At 46.2% G+C, this 14,624-nt stretch overlaps 1 protein-coding gene across 2 annotated transcripts in view; it reads right to left on the bottom strand.

Moving 5' to 3' along the window:
* Positions 1-4,822: 4,822 nt before the first annotated feature.
* The window catches only part of LOC140202739 (transcription intermediary factor 1-alpha-like), a 163,333-nt gene continuing 153,531 nt past the window's right edge, over positions 4,823-14,624 (bottom strand). The window contains exons 14-18 of one of the 2 annotated variants that reach the window (XM_072267998.1): positions 13,599-13,936; positions 8,805-8,937; positions 7,627-7,704; positions 6,483-6,635; positions 4,823-5,215 (exon numbers count right to left, since the gene is read on the bottom strand). In XM_072267998.1, coding sequence (XP_072124099.1) covers positions 4,994-5,215; positions 6,483-6,635; positions 7,627-7,704; positions 8,805-8,937; positions 13,599-13,936 — 924 coding nt within the window. In that variant the 3' untranslated portion in view covers positions 4,823-4,993. The other variant, XM_072268000.1, reaches the window with a different exon arrangement.

Here is a 14,624-nt window from a genome sequence, read left to right as displayed (position 1 = left end):
CCCCTCCCCAGCACAAAAATGAACAAAAACAGAACAGGCACATCAACCCCCGCCCCAAATTCCCCTCCTCCACACACACACAAAATAACGAGCAAGATCAGGTGAGAAACACAGAATATAAAAAACTAAGTCTGGAAAAAAAGTCTACAGTCGAAGTCCATATCCGAAATGCAGAAAACCTGTGTAACATTCTCTGGGCACAGCAGCAGTCTCCCTCTCCAGCAACAGAGTGATCCCACCAGCGATCAAAAGGCAGTTTCCCCTCTCCAGCAGCAGAGTGATCCCACCAGCGATCAAAAGGCAGTCTCCCCTCTCCAGCAACAGAGTGATCCCACCAGTGATCAAAAGGCAGTTTCCCCTCTCCAGCAACAGAGTGATCCCACCAGTGATCAAAAGGCAGTTTCCCCTCTCCAGCAACGGAGTGATCCCACCAGCGATCAAAAGGCAGTCTCCCCTCTCCAGCAGCATAGCGATCCCACCAGCGATCAAAAGGCAGTTTCCCCTCTCCAGCAACAGGGTGATCCCACCAGTGATCAAAAGGCAGTCTCCCCTCTCCAGCAACAGAGTGATCCCACCAGCGATCAAAAGGCAGTCTCCCCTGTCCAGCAACAGAGTGATCCCACCAGCGATCAAAAGGCAGTCTCCCCTCTCCAGCAGCACAGCGATCCCACCAGTGATCAAAAGGCAGTTTCCCCTCTCCAGTGGCACAGCGATCCCACCAGCGATCAAAAGGCAGTTTCCCCTCTCCAGCAGCTGAGCAATCCCACCAGCGATCAAAAGGCAGTCTCCCCTCTCATCCAGCAGAGTGATTTCCCCCAGGCAAGCAGCTAGTGCTTACCTTCCGTATTCACCTTGGTGTTTCAATCTCCCTCAGCAGACAATGGAAGCTTTAATCGGCTCATTCCCAGTCTTGGAGCCTTCCCACCACAGGGTTCGCACACACTGCCTGTCTCCTGGAATCCTCTCAGAGACCTCAGAGCGCTGAAACGATCTCCAAACTGCAAATCACAGGCTCCAACAGTTCCAGAATCACATTCAAGATGTACAAATGTTTGTAAAACGAATGTAAAATACATAAGAGAAATGAAATATATGGTTTCATGGTTTATCCAGAAGGTGTCAACCGTGAGAGCATTGCACACTGGTGCCATCTTGACCGGAAATTGACGTCTGACACCACTGACTGTTGGCCAGTTAGCCGTACACGTGCTCTGTTAGATCTCCAACACTGGAGAGAGCAAGGCTTTTTTTTTCCCTGAGCTGACATAAACTTCATTATTGCCACCCGCTGCCAACAGATAAGAAGCAAGTCAGGTTTTTTTGTGTGGGAGACCTACTTATCTCTGGTTGGTTGACAATGCAGCTTGGACAACTGGTAAGCTTGGAACAGTAGAAATCTGACTAATCCTCCTCAGGCAACCCTGCAAGTTATTCTCCTGGAACAGCAAGCTATGATGCCACCGCGTCAAGGGATAACCTTCTAATTTCATGCCAGTGACATTTCATTTGTGCTGTATCCCACAGAGCAGGTTCGCTGTTCATCCTGACAAGTTTCATTCCAGCCATTCAGTCCTTTTAGATAATGAGTTCTGCCTGTCTTCTTTTACCCCACATTCATTCTCGATCCTTGAAATCCAAAGCCCCGGAAACATTAACATTCAAAATTAGCACTGACTAATCCCAGAGAGAAACTCTCCTCCAGCCATTGCTTCCTTATTTACCACTCAGCAGCTTCTCAATTCCAAAGTCTGCAGTGTGAAGCAGTTTGAGAAGTGATGCAAATCATCATTAAAACGTGTCTGTTTGCAAAGTGAATGCAGCTTTCCTCTCTTAGCTTCAACCTTATAGTTTTCCACCTTGCTACTAAGATACTTCGAACGTTCCCGCATGAATTCAGGGACAGTAGGAGATTGCACAAAAGATTTTAAAAACCACAAATCCCAGACTAAAATTATTAATAAATAACAAGTATATAATTCCAAATGCACCCTTGTCCGTGTGACTCAGCATTTCTTCCATCAGCACAGAAGGGCCTTGTCCTGTGCTGTAGTACTTTGACTTGCTGTTCTTCAGGAAGCCCCCATTCTTAGGCCCCCACAGACCTTGGTACTTGGGGACCACTGACCTCCAACTTTGAAGTGCTGACTTGAACTCTGACCTTTGACTCCTTCCCCTAACTCCTCACTTTCTGCCCCTGTCCTCTCCCTCCCCTCATCCTTGTCTCAGACCCTAACCTCTTACGGTGTGTCAGAATAAGCCCTTCCCACAAATGTAGAGGGCAGACAGATATGAAATCTTACATAGAACATAGAATAGTATAGCACAGTACAGGCCCTTCGGCCCACAATGTTGTGCCGACCCTCAAACCCTGCCTCCCATATAAGCCCCCACCTTAGATTCCTCCATATACCTGTCTAGTAGTCTCTTAAACTTCACTAGTGTATCTGCCTCCACCACTGACTCAGGCAGTGCATTCCACGCACCAACCACTCTCTGAGTAAAAAACCTTCCTCTAATATCCCCCCTTGAATTTCCCACCCCTTAACTTAAAGCCATGTCCTCTTGTATTGAGCAGTGGTGCCCTGGGGAAGAGGCGCTGGCTATCCACTCTATCTATTCCTCTTATTATCTTGTACACATCTATCATGTCTCCTCTCATCCTCCTTCTCTCCAAAGAGTAAAGCCCTAGCTCCCTTAATCTCTGATAATGCATACTTTCTAAACCAGGCAGCATCCTGGTAAATCTCCTCTGTACCCTTTCCAATGCTTCCACATCCTTCCTATAGTGAGGTGACCAGAAATGGACACAGTACTCCAAGCGTGGCCTAACCAGAGTTTTATAGAGCTGCATCATTACATCGCCAAATCTTGTCGCCAAATTTTCTGAACGTTGCCTGGAACTTCTGTTACACATTTAAGGCAAATGGTGAAGTGTTTTACTGAAAGAAAAGGACCTCAGACACTAAATTGAAAAGCACAAAAGCGAAAATGTAACCTATTGTATTCTTACCTTTCTTCCTCTGAAGTACTGGTAATGCCATCACTCGAGTCGAGAACGAGTTCTCCTAAGGGGATGTCTATGGGGGGGCAGGGGTCTTCAGGGACTCTCCTAAGGGGATGTTTATGGGGGGGGGGGGGAAGAGTCCAGGTATTCTCCTAAGGGGATGCCTATGGAGGGGTGGGGTCTTCAGGTATTCTCCTAAGGGGATGCCTATGGAGGGGTGGGGTCTTCAGGGATTCTCCTAAGGGGATGTCTATGGGGGTGTTGGGGGGGGGGTCTTCAGATGGCTGAAAAGGGCAATCCAGGATCCACATATTTCTGAGATGCTGGGGTGGATTCCCTTAATGGAGAATACTTGTGCATGACTTTATTTAACATGGAATCACAGATAGCCACCACATGGTCCTTGACGGATCGACGTCAGGGTCCAGTGGCATGAAATGCAAGATGACTGGGGTTCCTTCACAGCTGCAGCTTTCCTCCGCCTTCACCGTCATTGTGATGCGTCCTCATCTCCTGCCACCTCCACCATTACGGTCTTGGTTGGATTGCTCTTTCTCTGGAACCTCCCCCCTTGACCTTGGGTGACCCTAACAGGAGCTAAGCACCAGATGGCTAAACTCCAGACGGCATCGCTCTTGGGAACTCAGGAACTCACAAGCCTCTCCACCACGACAAGGTGATGATACTTGGGAGGAGTCCTCCAGAGTGAATGATATCAGCAGCTGCTGAACCGAGATGAACACACCATGGAGGCAGGTTTCCCAGTGCAAGGGCTGGCAGATCTCGTATGGTGGCAGAATATGCCATCAGGCTTGCTACCAGAAACTACCAGTGAGTTTGGGATCCCACATGTTTGTGGGAATGCGTAGAATTCCCAAACACACTTGTACTTTTGCAGTTTGTCATGAAGCCTCTGACACCTACCTGTAAGTTTCAGCCCTGTGCATTAGTGCACCTGCATTTTATTTTACTGTGGGCTGTGTCTTAGCGTCTCCCCAATGAATGGTGCAGTGGAAAGCAGGAGAGAGATGCCCTGCATATCACACTGAAACATAGTATTACACAGCATTACTCTCAAATTAGACACTTGGGTATTTTTAACTGTGTGGCAGAGACTAGATAATCACCAAACTCCAATGATAGATTTGAGATGATCGCGATTCCAACATGATTTGCTTCTGGGTGTGCTTTGACCTACATAAGGCCAGGCATTAGGATGACAGTAAAGGTTAACAGATGGGTGCTTGGAGGAGTCTGAAGAAATTCCATGTTTTAAATGCCCTAAACTGTACTGTGGAAGCTTTTTTTTGGATCTCCCCCTCCCCCTCCAACTTTCAAATCTCTTACTAACTCTTCCTTCAGTTAGTCCTGACGAAGGGTCTCGGCCTGAAACGTCGACTGTACCTCTTCCTAGAGATGCTGCCTGGCCTGCTGCGTTCACCAGCAACTTTGATGTGTGTTGCTGTGGAAGCTTGGTGTGGCACACTCCTAAAATTGTTTCAGCCCAATACCGCAAGCGGGAAAGTTTGGCTCTGCCTTTTCTCTTTCTCACAGTGGAAAGATTAATGGGAGAAACTAAAGGAGAAAGGGAGGGAGTGCAATAACCAAGGAAGGCAAGGCAGATTGATAGTGGGCCTCAGAGGAGACGATTTAACAGCTGGGACCTACTGTTAGGTCTCCAATGCCATACTAACCCTGACTGTCCAAGGGAAACTTAACCTCTCAATGAATGCAATCAATAGCCATAGTTGAAATCCTGTTTACTTTGCCAGCCACTGCTTTCAGCTTACAAACAAACGCGCAGGCAGACATAATCTGTGAGGTAGCAGAAATGTATTTAATTTACCACCTGCTGGTTGTAACTCTAATACAGAATAGTGTTCGTCACTAACTAGATTTTTTCAAGCATTGTTTCTCTTAAATATCAATTTCCTGATACAAATAGTACAGTCCTCAGCAAGTCTATTTAATAAGAGAATTCTTTCGCAGTCATTTGATGAAGATGGGGCTCTCTCTTCCTTTGCAACGTTTTCTCCGGGGCTGAACAACGTCTTCATCATCCTCGTCTGAATCAAGGTTGGCCTTTGTGCGCTCAGAGTCGGATTTGGAGGGCGGCAGCGGTGGGAATAACCTATCAGGAAATAGTGTCAGGAGCCTTGCCTCAAAGTACTGCTCCAAGGCTCTTCCAGCGTTGGCGACTTCAGAATCAGGCTGCAAACAGAACGGAAGCAAGTGCAACTTTAATCGGGCAAGGCTCACGTACTCTGCTTGACATTTGTCAGAGGCAACAGACATCTTAAGACTTACAGCTGCAGCAGGTTCTAGTTTGTTGAGGGAAGAGGGGATGTGGATCTCATTAGGTCAGCCAGCAGTTGAGCACAAAGAGCAGGGTGAAGAATCTTGGGGAAGTAAAACAAGGCAGAGTGGCGAGGGATGAGGCACATCGTGTTCAAGTTATGAATGAATAATCTGGGCGAGTCCAAATCATATCATGGCAATGGGGCTTTAGCTTTTAACTCTATAATGCAAAAGAATCAAACCAAAAACGCTACAGTACAAGTTCAGTTTACAGCATGACGTGAAGAGTAACTCACTGCCAACCCTCCAACATCTACAAGTCAGAGCTCAGCAGGAAATTTGAATTTTTTTACATGACTGTTGGAGTGTAACTCCAATAACATTTACAAAGCTCAAGCACCATCCAAGATAGAGGAACCTGCGCGGGCCACACATCCAGGGTGCGTCATAGCTGCAGCATGCAGCAACTTGCCAGGACTTCTCTGAGATCACCATCAGCTGAAGACAACTGTTGGAGGTACAGGAGAATACCATCCCTTCAACTTTGACCTGGTAATATATTGCCATTCTGGTCAAAATGCAGAGTACCTTCACCACATGGACTGCGGGGTTCAATGAAGGAATTCATCACAGAACAATGAGTGATGGGGAGCAAGTGATGGCCTTGCCAGTGATAAATTTAAAGTCCATGATGGAAGCAGGTATTGAAAAACAGCACAGCCAAGTTTAGGAAAGTCAGTCATGTGCATAAATCAAGGGTAGGAGGAGGCCGTAATGGAATGAGCTACAAATAAACCTGGTGCCCCACAAAATGTACTTCCAGCCAGACCTGATGTACTGGCTTCAGAGGCTGTAACCCAAGTTAGCAGGCTGTGGGCACTGGAGCACACCTCAACTGAGATTGAGGGAATGCTACACTGTTGGAGATCCCACCTGCCTATGTCTGGAGCACAGCTCTGTACACACACACACACACACACACACACAAAGATGGCCAGGAACATACACACACACTGACTGCCTGGTAGACTATCAGATGCACAGGGCACTGACCCACCACAGTCTGGAAAGTAAAGTGTGACAACTATGCCCTACTATTAGTTGTCAGTGGGTTACTTTTCAATAGCTCGAGTGTGAATCTGAAACCCGGCCAGTGCTTCCATTTGAAACTGCCCCTTACCTCATTGAATTCCTCACAATTCCTGAAGATAAGCCTGATATCTGCCACAAAGTCCTCAGCTCTCTGATAGTGCTGTGCGTGTTGCCGCTGCAGTTTAATCTTCACAGTGCACATGTCCATTGGTTTCTTTATAATCTTGTAGTAGTCAGGAACCTGTAAACGACGCGCAGCTGCTCTAAGTATCAAAGAACTCCAAGGCAACACTGGGTGTGTGGGAGTGAGTAGCAAATTAGACAGGGCAAAAGCTCAGGCATTACGACTGGTGTGCAAAAGCTGAATTTAACACCTTTGGTGCAACACACACTTCAATGCTGAAGCAGTATCTATGGAGGGAAATGGACAGCGCTCTTTCTTTCCAGTCCTGATGAAAGGGCTCAGCCCAAACATTGACTGTTCATTTCCCTCCACCGCACCCCCCCCTCCAGCTGGGGGGGGGGGGAGAGGGGGAGAGGGGGGAGGGGTTATCCTCCAGGTTTTCAGCACTGCAGAATCTCTTGTGTCTCAGTAACTCTGGAAACCGGTGTACAGGAAAGTTCCTTGAGGAAGGGGGATTAACCACCCTACTGTTGGAGGCATACAGCACAGAAACAAGCCCTTCAGTCCACCAATCCTATACCAACTCCTTTTATTAACCCCACGTCCTCAAATTCCACCATCCACCTAAATCATTAGTGACCAAGTGTCTACCAAACCGCACAACTCTGGGATGTGGGAGGAAACAGAAATAGCCAGATAAAATCCACACAGCCACAGAACGAACATGCAAAGTCCACACAGACAGCAGCAGAGGTCCAGAATGAACCCTCGCTGCTGGACAAGTAAGGCAGCAATTGCACCTGGTGCCACTTCAGATACAGCTTCAGTCCCACCCACTGAGCCTATTATCTTCAACAGGGAAAGTTTTCAAAAAGCTTTGGTGAACTCACTCAGAGGATTCCCTCTTTGCCTCACTACAACAAGATGACCAACCCTTGGACACCAGAGATCCCTGGTGATGACAGACCACTCTAGGCACGACCCTGAAACCCGGTGGTCTGATCTCCTGCCTCACAGTCACCGAATGACTCGCCGAGTGTGACACTGGCCAACGAACGTGCATGCGGTAACTCGGTTGCTAGCGGACAGAATGGGAACAGATACTTACAACTGAAGCGGGAACTGGTTCTTGAAAGGCGACACTCATTTCGTCACAGTACATGGAGAGCAACAGGTTCTCGCATTTCTGTAAAAAAGACCATGCACGTCACTTGCCAAAGGAAAGGCTGAGTAAGCTCGCCCCTGTTCTTAGTGATATCTTTCTGCAGCCCTCCTGGGAATGAGGCAGGTCATCAGTCACCATCACCAACCCATAAGCCTTTAACACACTGGTTCAATGCTTGGCATTTCACCAACATGCCCCCACTCCTCTTCACCACTCATTATTGATGCCAGTTCAAGAGACCCAGTCAGTATGCCTGCAGGGTTCTTCCTCAGCCAACACCTACAGACATCCTTTCTCTCTGCAGTGTCCTTGTTCACTGCTCGCGTTATCCCTGCATCCACACCGCTGGTAAAACAAAAATCATTGGTCCTGTAAAATACCTTAATGTTAGATCATAAGGAGTCAAAGCCAGGACTGTACAGTGACATACAGTGTTGTGCAAAAGTCTATGCAGCAAGACTTTTGCACAGTGCTTCAGGAATTTTATGTGTTGCACTGTACTGCTGCCACAAAAAAAAAACTGATGACATATGAGTGATGATAAACCTGATTCTGATGAAGGTCGCTATTGTGGACTGAGAATGGGAAGGGGACAGAGAGGGGAATCATGCTTGGGAAAAGGGGAAGGGAGTGGGAAGCACTAGAGACAGATTCTGTAATGAACAAACCAATTGTTTGGAATCAAATAACCTTTCCTGGTGCTCTAGGCTGGTTATGTCTCTACCTGTGCTAACCCTACCCCTGGCACACCTTCTCTGCCACCTGTCTCTCACACACCCTCCCACACTGCTCCACCCTCGCCATTCCCAACATCCTTTGCTCCCACCAGATTTACAAATTTGCTCTCCATTCTACGTTGGCAAATACAGTTCTGTGCAAAGGCAGTAAGGAACCTTAGCTATATTATATAGGTTTTAGGTGGGACCTTAACACACAATCTTCCAGAATAAAACCAAAACAGACACATTTAACACCTACAAACAGTTTACACCTCAGCAGCATTAGTGGCTCATGATGGACCTGTTGTAAATGCTCCTGCTAACATCCATTACTGCCCTACTCCTAGTTTTTGACAGGGTACTGTTTCTGCTGGAAGTGCAGTCTCTGCAATACATACATACCCTTTGATCAACTGGGGGCATCTCTGAAGTTCCACCCCCTTTCCGCTTCTCACCCGCCTGCCACTGCTCGTCACAGTCGTACACCACCTCGGGGTTCATGGGGTCACGGCAGAATGTACAGATCCACTCGCCACTGAAGGAAACAAACAAACAGATTCAGCAATCAATTGGTAAGTTGATGGAGAAAATCCTGAGAGGCAGGATTTATGAACATTTGGAGAGGCCTAATATGATTAGGAATAGTCAGCATGGCTTTGTGAAAGGCAGGTCGTGCATACAAGCCTGACTGAATTTTTTGAGGATGTGACCAAACACATTGATGAAGGTAGAGCCATAGATGTAGTGTATATGGATTTCAGCAAGGCATTTGATAAGGTACCCCATGCCAGGCTTATTGCTTTGTGGATCCAGAAATGGCTTGCCCACAGAAGGCAAACAGTGGTTGTAGACGGGTCATATTCTGCATGGAGGTCGGTCACCAGTGGTGTGCCTCAGGGATCTGTTCTGGGACCCTTACTCTGTGATTTTTATAAATGACCTGGATGGGGAAGTGGAGGGATGGGTTAGTAAATTTGCTGATGACACAAAGGTTGGGGGTGTTGTGGATAGTGTGGAGGGCTGTCAGAGGTTACAGTGGGACATTGATAGGATACAAAATTGGGCTGAGAAGGGCAGATGGAGTTCAACCCAGATAAGTGTGAAGTGGTTCATTTTGGTAGGTCAAATATGATGACAGAATAGAGTATTAATGGTAAGACTCTTGGCAGTGTGGAGGATCAGAGGGATCTTGGGGTCCGAGTCCATAGGACACTCAAAGCCGCTGCACAGGTTGACTCTGTGGCTAAGAAAGCATACAGTGCATTGGCCTTCAATCGTGGAATTGAATTTAGGAGCCAGGAAGTAATGTTGCAGCTATATAGGACCCTGGTTAGACCCCACTTGGAGTACTGTGCTCAGCTCTGGTCACCTCACCACAAGAAGGATGTGGAAACTATAGAAAGGGTGCAGAGGAGATTTACAAGGATGTTGACTGGATTGGGGAGCATGCCTTATGAGAATAGGTTGAGTGAACTCGGCTTTTTCCTTGGAGCGACGGAGGATGAGAGTTGACCTGAAAGAGGTGTATAAGATGATGACAGGCATTGATCGTGTGGATAGTCGGAGGCTTTTTCCCAGGGCTGAAACGGCTAACAAGAGAGGGCACAGTTTTAAGGTGCTTGGAAGTTGGTACAGAGGAGATGACAGGGGTAAGTTTTTTTTACACAGAGAGTGGTGAGTGCGTGGAATGGGCTGCCGGTGACGGTGGTGGAGGTGGATACAATAGGGTCTTTTAAGAGACTCCTGGACAGATAGTGGAGCTCAGAAAAATAGAGGGCTATGGGTAACCTGAGGTAATTTTTAAAGTAAGGACATGTTCGACACAGCTTTGTGGGCCAAAGGGCCTGTATTGTGCTGTAGATTTTCTATGTTTCAATAGGCAGGACACTTGCGTGGGTATCCTAGAACAGCAGCTACATGACAGACAGAATGGAAACACAGAAAAAGAAGGCAAGTCACCACTACTGAGGACATCTTCAAAAGCAGTGCCTCAAAAAGGCAACATCTATCATTAAACACCCCCACCCCCCAATACATGCCCTCTTCTCTTTTAAAATTGTACATTGGGTGTACATTGGACGATCATTGTTGTGCAGGTTTTTTCGTGAATTCTGTTGTGTTTCTTTGCTTTGTGGCCGCCAGCAATTAGATGAATCTTAAGGTTGTATATAGTATACACACTTTGATATTAAATGTACTTTGAACTCTTCTCACTGCTACCATCAGGGAGGAGGTACAGGAAGGAGCCTGAAGACACACATACAATGTTCTAAGAACGGTTTCTTCTACTCCACCATCAGATTTCTGAAAAAATAAAGAACCCACGACACGACCTCAGTAATTTTCCTCACTTACTTAACTTAATAGCATACAGTACTGTGCAAACATCCTAGGCACATACATTTAACGAGGGTGCCGAAGACTTTTGCACAGTAGTGTATTTGTCAACGCGGAGCAGAGAACAAGTTTGTAAATCTGGCGGGAGCACAGGATGTTGGGAATAGCGAGGGTGCAGCACTGCGGGAGAGTGTAGGAGAGGTGGCAGAGAACGAGTGCCAGGGGTGGGCGATGGTGCTGGTGCAGATACACCCAACCTAGAGACACCAGGCAAGGTCATTTCATTTCAAACAATTGGTTTACTGATCATTACAGAATGTCTTCCCTGCTGCCTTCCACTCCCTCCCATCTCCCTTCCCCTTTTCCCAAACCATAATTTCCCTCTCCCAGCCTCCTTCCCATTCTCAGTCCACAGTAGTTACCCATATCAGAATTGAGTTTATCGTCACTCCCACATCACTCCCATATGTCATGAATTTTTTTTGCGGCAGCAGTACAGTGCAATACATAAAATTACTAAAGTACCCTAGCTTTATATATATGTGCCTAAGACTTTTGCATAGTACTGTGTATATAACATTGTAATTTATAGTATATTTTATGTATTGTACCATATTGTTACTGCAAAACAACAAATCTCACAACATATATCAGTGATAATATATCTTATTCTGATTCTTCCTGCAGCCTGCTCTATGATATCACAGTTATAGTCCCACCTTCTCCCTGAACCTTCTTTGGATACAAGTACAATCAGATGCCATTATCTCTCTAGCCTCATCTCATGAGGGTAACCTCGGTTTCTGATTACGATTGCAAAAGTTTAGGCTGCGACACAGTATGAGGAAGCTCACACAGGCAGAGAGCGATACAAGTAAAAGCCAGCTGATCTACTCCGTTTAATACATCATCCTAACTTCCTCTCTGTCTCAAAAAAATCTGTGAATAAAATCTATGCAATTTGCATTTCATTAGTCAACCGTATCCACTTCCAGCATCTTGTTTCATCGAACAAAGCCTCATGCACGGAGACAGAAATGGCATTTCCACAGACTGTGACTAAGGCACAGTTATGAAAGCTTCTAAATGAGTTTTAAGGGTTCTTGTGCCAATATCAGATCTGGGTTGTCCCAGTCTAAAGCACCCAGCTTAATCAAACCAACTGCATAAACAGGTTGTTTACTCCCAGTTCTCCAAAGCCCACCAAACCTCTCACATTACGCTCAGTGGCACCTGTACCTAAACAAACTGGCCACCGAGTGTATGTTCATGGTCTTCTGCTGCTATAGCCAATCCATTTTGAGATTCAATCTTTGTGCATTCAGAGATGCTCTTCTGCACACCAATTATCTGAGTTACTGTCACCTTCCTGTTAGCTTGAACCAGTCTAGCCATTCTCCTCTGACCGCTCTCATTAGTAAGGTGTTTTCACCCACATAACTGCTACTCACTGGATGTTTTTTTTTGTTTTTCACACCATTCTCTGTAAATTTTAAAGACTGTGTGAAAATCCCAGGAAATTAGCAGTTTCTGAGATATTCAAACCACCCCATTTGGCACCAACAATAATTCCACAGTCAATGTCACTTAGATCACATTTCTTCCCTGTTATGTTTGGTCTGAACAACAACTGAACCTCTTGACCATGTCTGCATGCTTTGATGCACATGAGTTACTGCCACATGATTGGCTGATTAGATATTTGCATTAGCGAGCATGTGTACAGATGCATCTAATAAAGTGTTCAATCAATCTCTACCCAAAGTGGTCAATGCCAAAACAAGAAAGATATGTTAACACAAGAAAATCTGCAGATGCTGGAAATCCAAGTAACACAAACAAAATGTTGGAGTAACTCAGCAGGCCAGGCGGCATTCATAGAAAAGAGTAAACAATTGATGTTTTGGGCCGAGACCCTTCATCAGGACGGGAAAGAAAGGGGAGAAGCCAGAATAAGAACGTGGAGAGAGGGGAGGAAGAAGTACAAGGTGGCAGGTGTTAGGTGAAATGGGGAGGGGGGAAGGAGTGAAGTAAAGAGCTGCAAAATTGATTGGTGAAAGAAATAAAGGGCTGGAGAAGGGGGAACCTGATGGGAGAGGATAGAAGGCCATGGAAAGGGAAGGGAGAGGTGCACCAGAGGGAGATAATGAGCAGGTAAGAAGAGAAGGTGTGAAAGGGAAACAAGAATATGGAATGGTGAAGGGGAGCAGGGCAATTACTGGAAGTTTGAGGAATCGATGTTCATGCCATCAGGTTGGAGGCTACCCAGATGGAATACAAGGTGTTGTTCCTCCAACCTGAGTGTGGCTTCATTCTGGAAGTAGAGGCGGCCATGGACCGATATGTTGGAATGGAAATGAGAAATAGAATGGTAAGAAGAAAGATATGCTATTTGGCATTAAAAATGACTTGACCAACAGCCAATCTATTACCCCATGGACACAGTGTAGAAACTTAGTTACGATTCTTCAGAAGCACCAATGAATCCCAAAACTCCTACAGTCCATAGAAGAACAAAAACCTGGGAATACCACCATGCTTCTTTCACCTCACTCCATCCTGACTTGGAAACATATTGTCTTTATGTCACCATGACTGGGTCCAATCCTAGAATTCCCTGCACAGTCGTATTAAGGGAATGCCTTCACCAGAGAAATTGCTGCGGAACAGGAAGATATCTTGTCACCTTTCTGAAGGGCACTTAGGTTAGATGGCAAAATTTGGCCTTGCCAGTGAAGCCTCAGGATGAAGTTTTAAGAAACTAAGCATCATTTATAAGGCAACTACCTCTGAGGTAGATTTAGACTTCAATAGAAAAAAGGCTGATCAGAACGTGAGAGGAAAGTAGTCACACCTTACCTTGGAAAGGCAAGGAGAGTCGGCACATGGCAGACAAGGTGGAAGACTTTGGGGCACTTTTCACAACAGAGCAGATCACCTCCATTCTGGCAGACAGCGCACCAGTCTTCATTCGGATCATCCTCCTTACTGTTCTCAGCTCCTGCCCGGGCAGGCTTGTGAGAGGTGCCACAGGGCTGGGCCTGCCTGTCCTGAGGTGGGGTGGTGTTGGAAGAGGGGGAGGCCGTGCTGTCCGGAGGGTCCCCTTTGGTCATGCCGTCTTGTTGAGCTCCCATTCGCCTGTCCATCGCCAGTTTACTGTGTGGGAGAGTTGCGGTGTTGTTCTGCTGGTTCACTAGCTGGAGGGGAGAGACAGAAAGCAGGTGTGATCACAACGGAAGAGAGTACAAATTCTTGGATCTTCAAGAAGGCAGCTGGAGAACTGATTCTGCATTGCTTGCTCACATCCCATGGTTTATTATTGTCATTGTACCAAGAAAGAGAGGTCGCATGCCATCGAGACAGGTCATTTCATTCATAAAGTACATCAAGGAAAACTAAACAGAATACAGGTTACAGAGTTACAGTTACAAAGAAAGTGTAATTCAGAAAAACAAATAACAACGTAAGCTGTCAGATTATTAATAACAAGGGGCATAATATTAAGGTGAATGGAGGAAAATAGAGGGGCAGGTTGTCAGAGGTAAGCGGCGGGTGCGTGGAACCTGGTGATAATAGAGGCTGAAACATTATGGATTTTAAAAAACTCTTATATAGGCACATGGAACTTAAAAAATGGAGGGCTATATTGGAGAGAAGGGTCAGCACAACATTGCGGGCCAAAGAGCTGTGCTGTAATGTGCTATGTCTATGAAGAGCATCTTTGTTTTTCAAGAGCTTTGTTCAAGAGTTTTGAAACAGTTGGATAGAAGCTGTCTGTCTGGCGGTCTAGGTTTCCAAGCTTTTGTACCTTCTGCCTGATTTGTGGGGGCCAGCAGGGAAGAAGAGAGAATGGTTGGATGGGAGGGGTCCTTCATTATGTTGGCT

The sequence above is a fragment of the Mobula birostris genome, chromosome 9 (genome assembly GCF_030028105.1).
Source record: "Mobula birostris isolate sMobBir1 chromosome 9, sMobBir1.hap1, whole genome shotgun sequence".
NCBI lineage: Eukaryota > Metazoa > Chordata > Chondrichthyes > Myliobatiformes > Myliobatidae > Mobula > Mobula birostris.
Note: the sequence above shows the minus strand (reverse complement) of the source record. Positions and strands in the feature narration are given on the sequence as shown.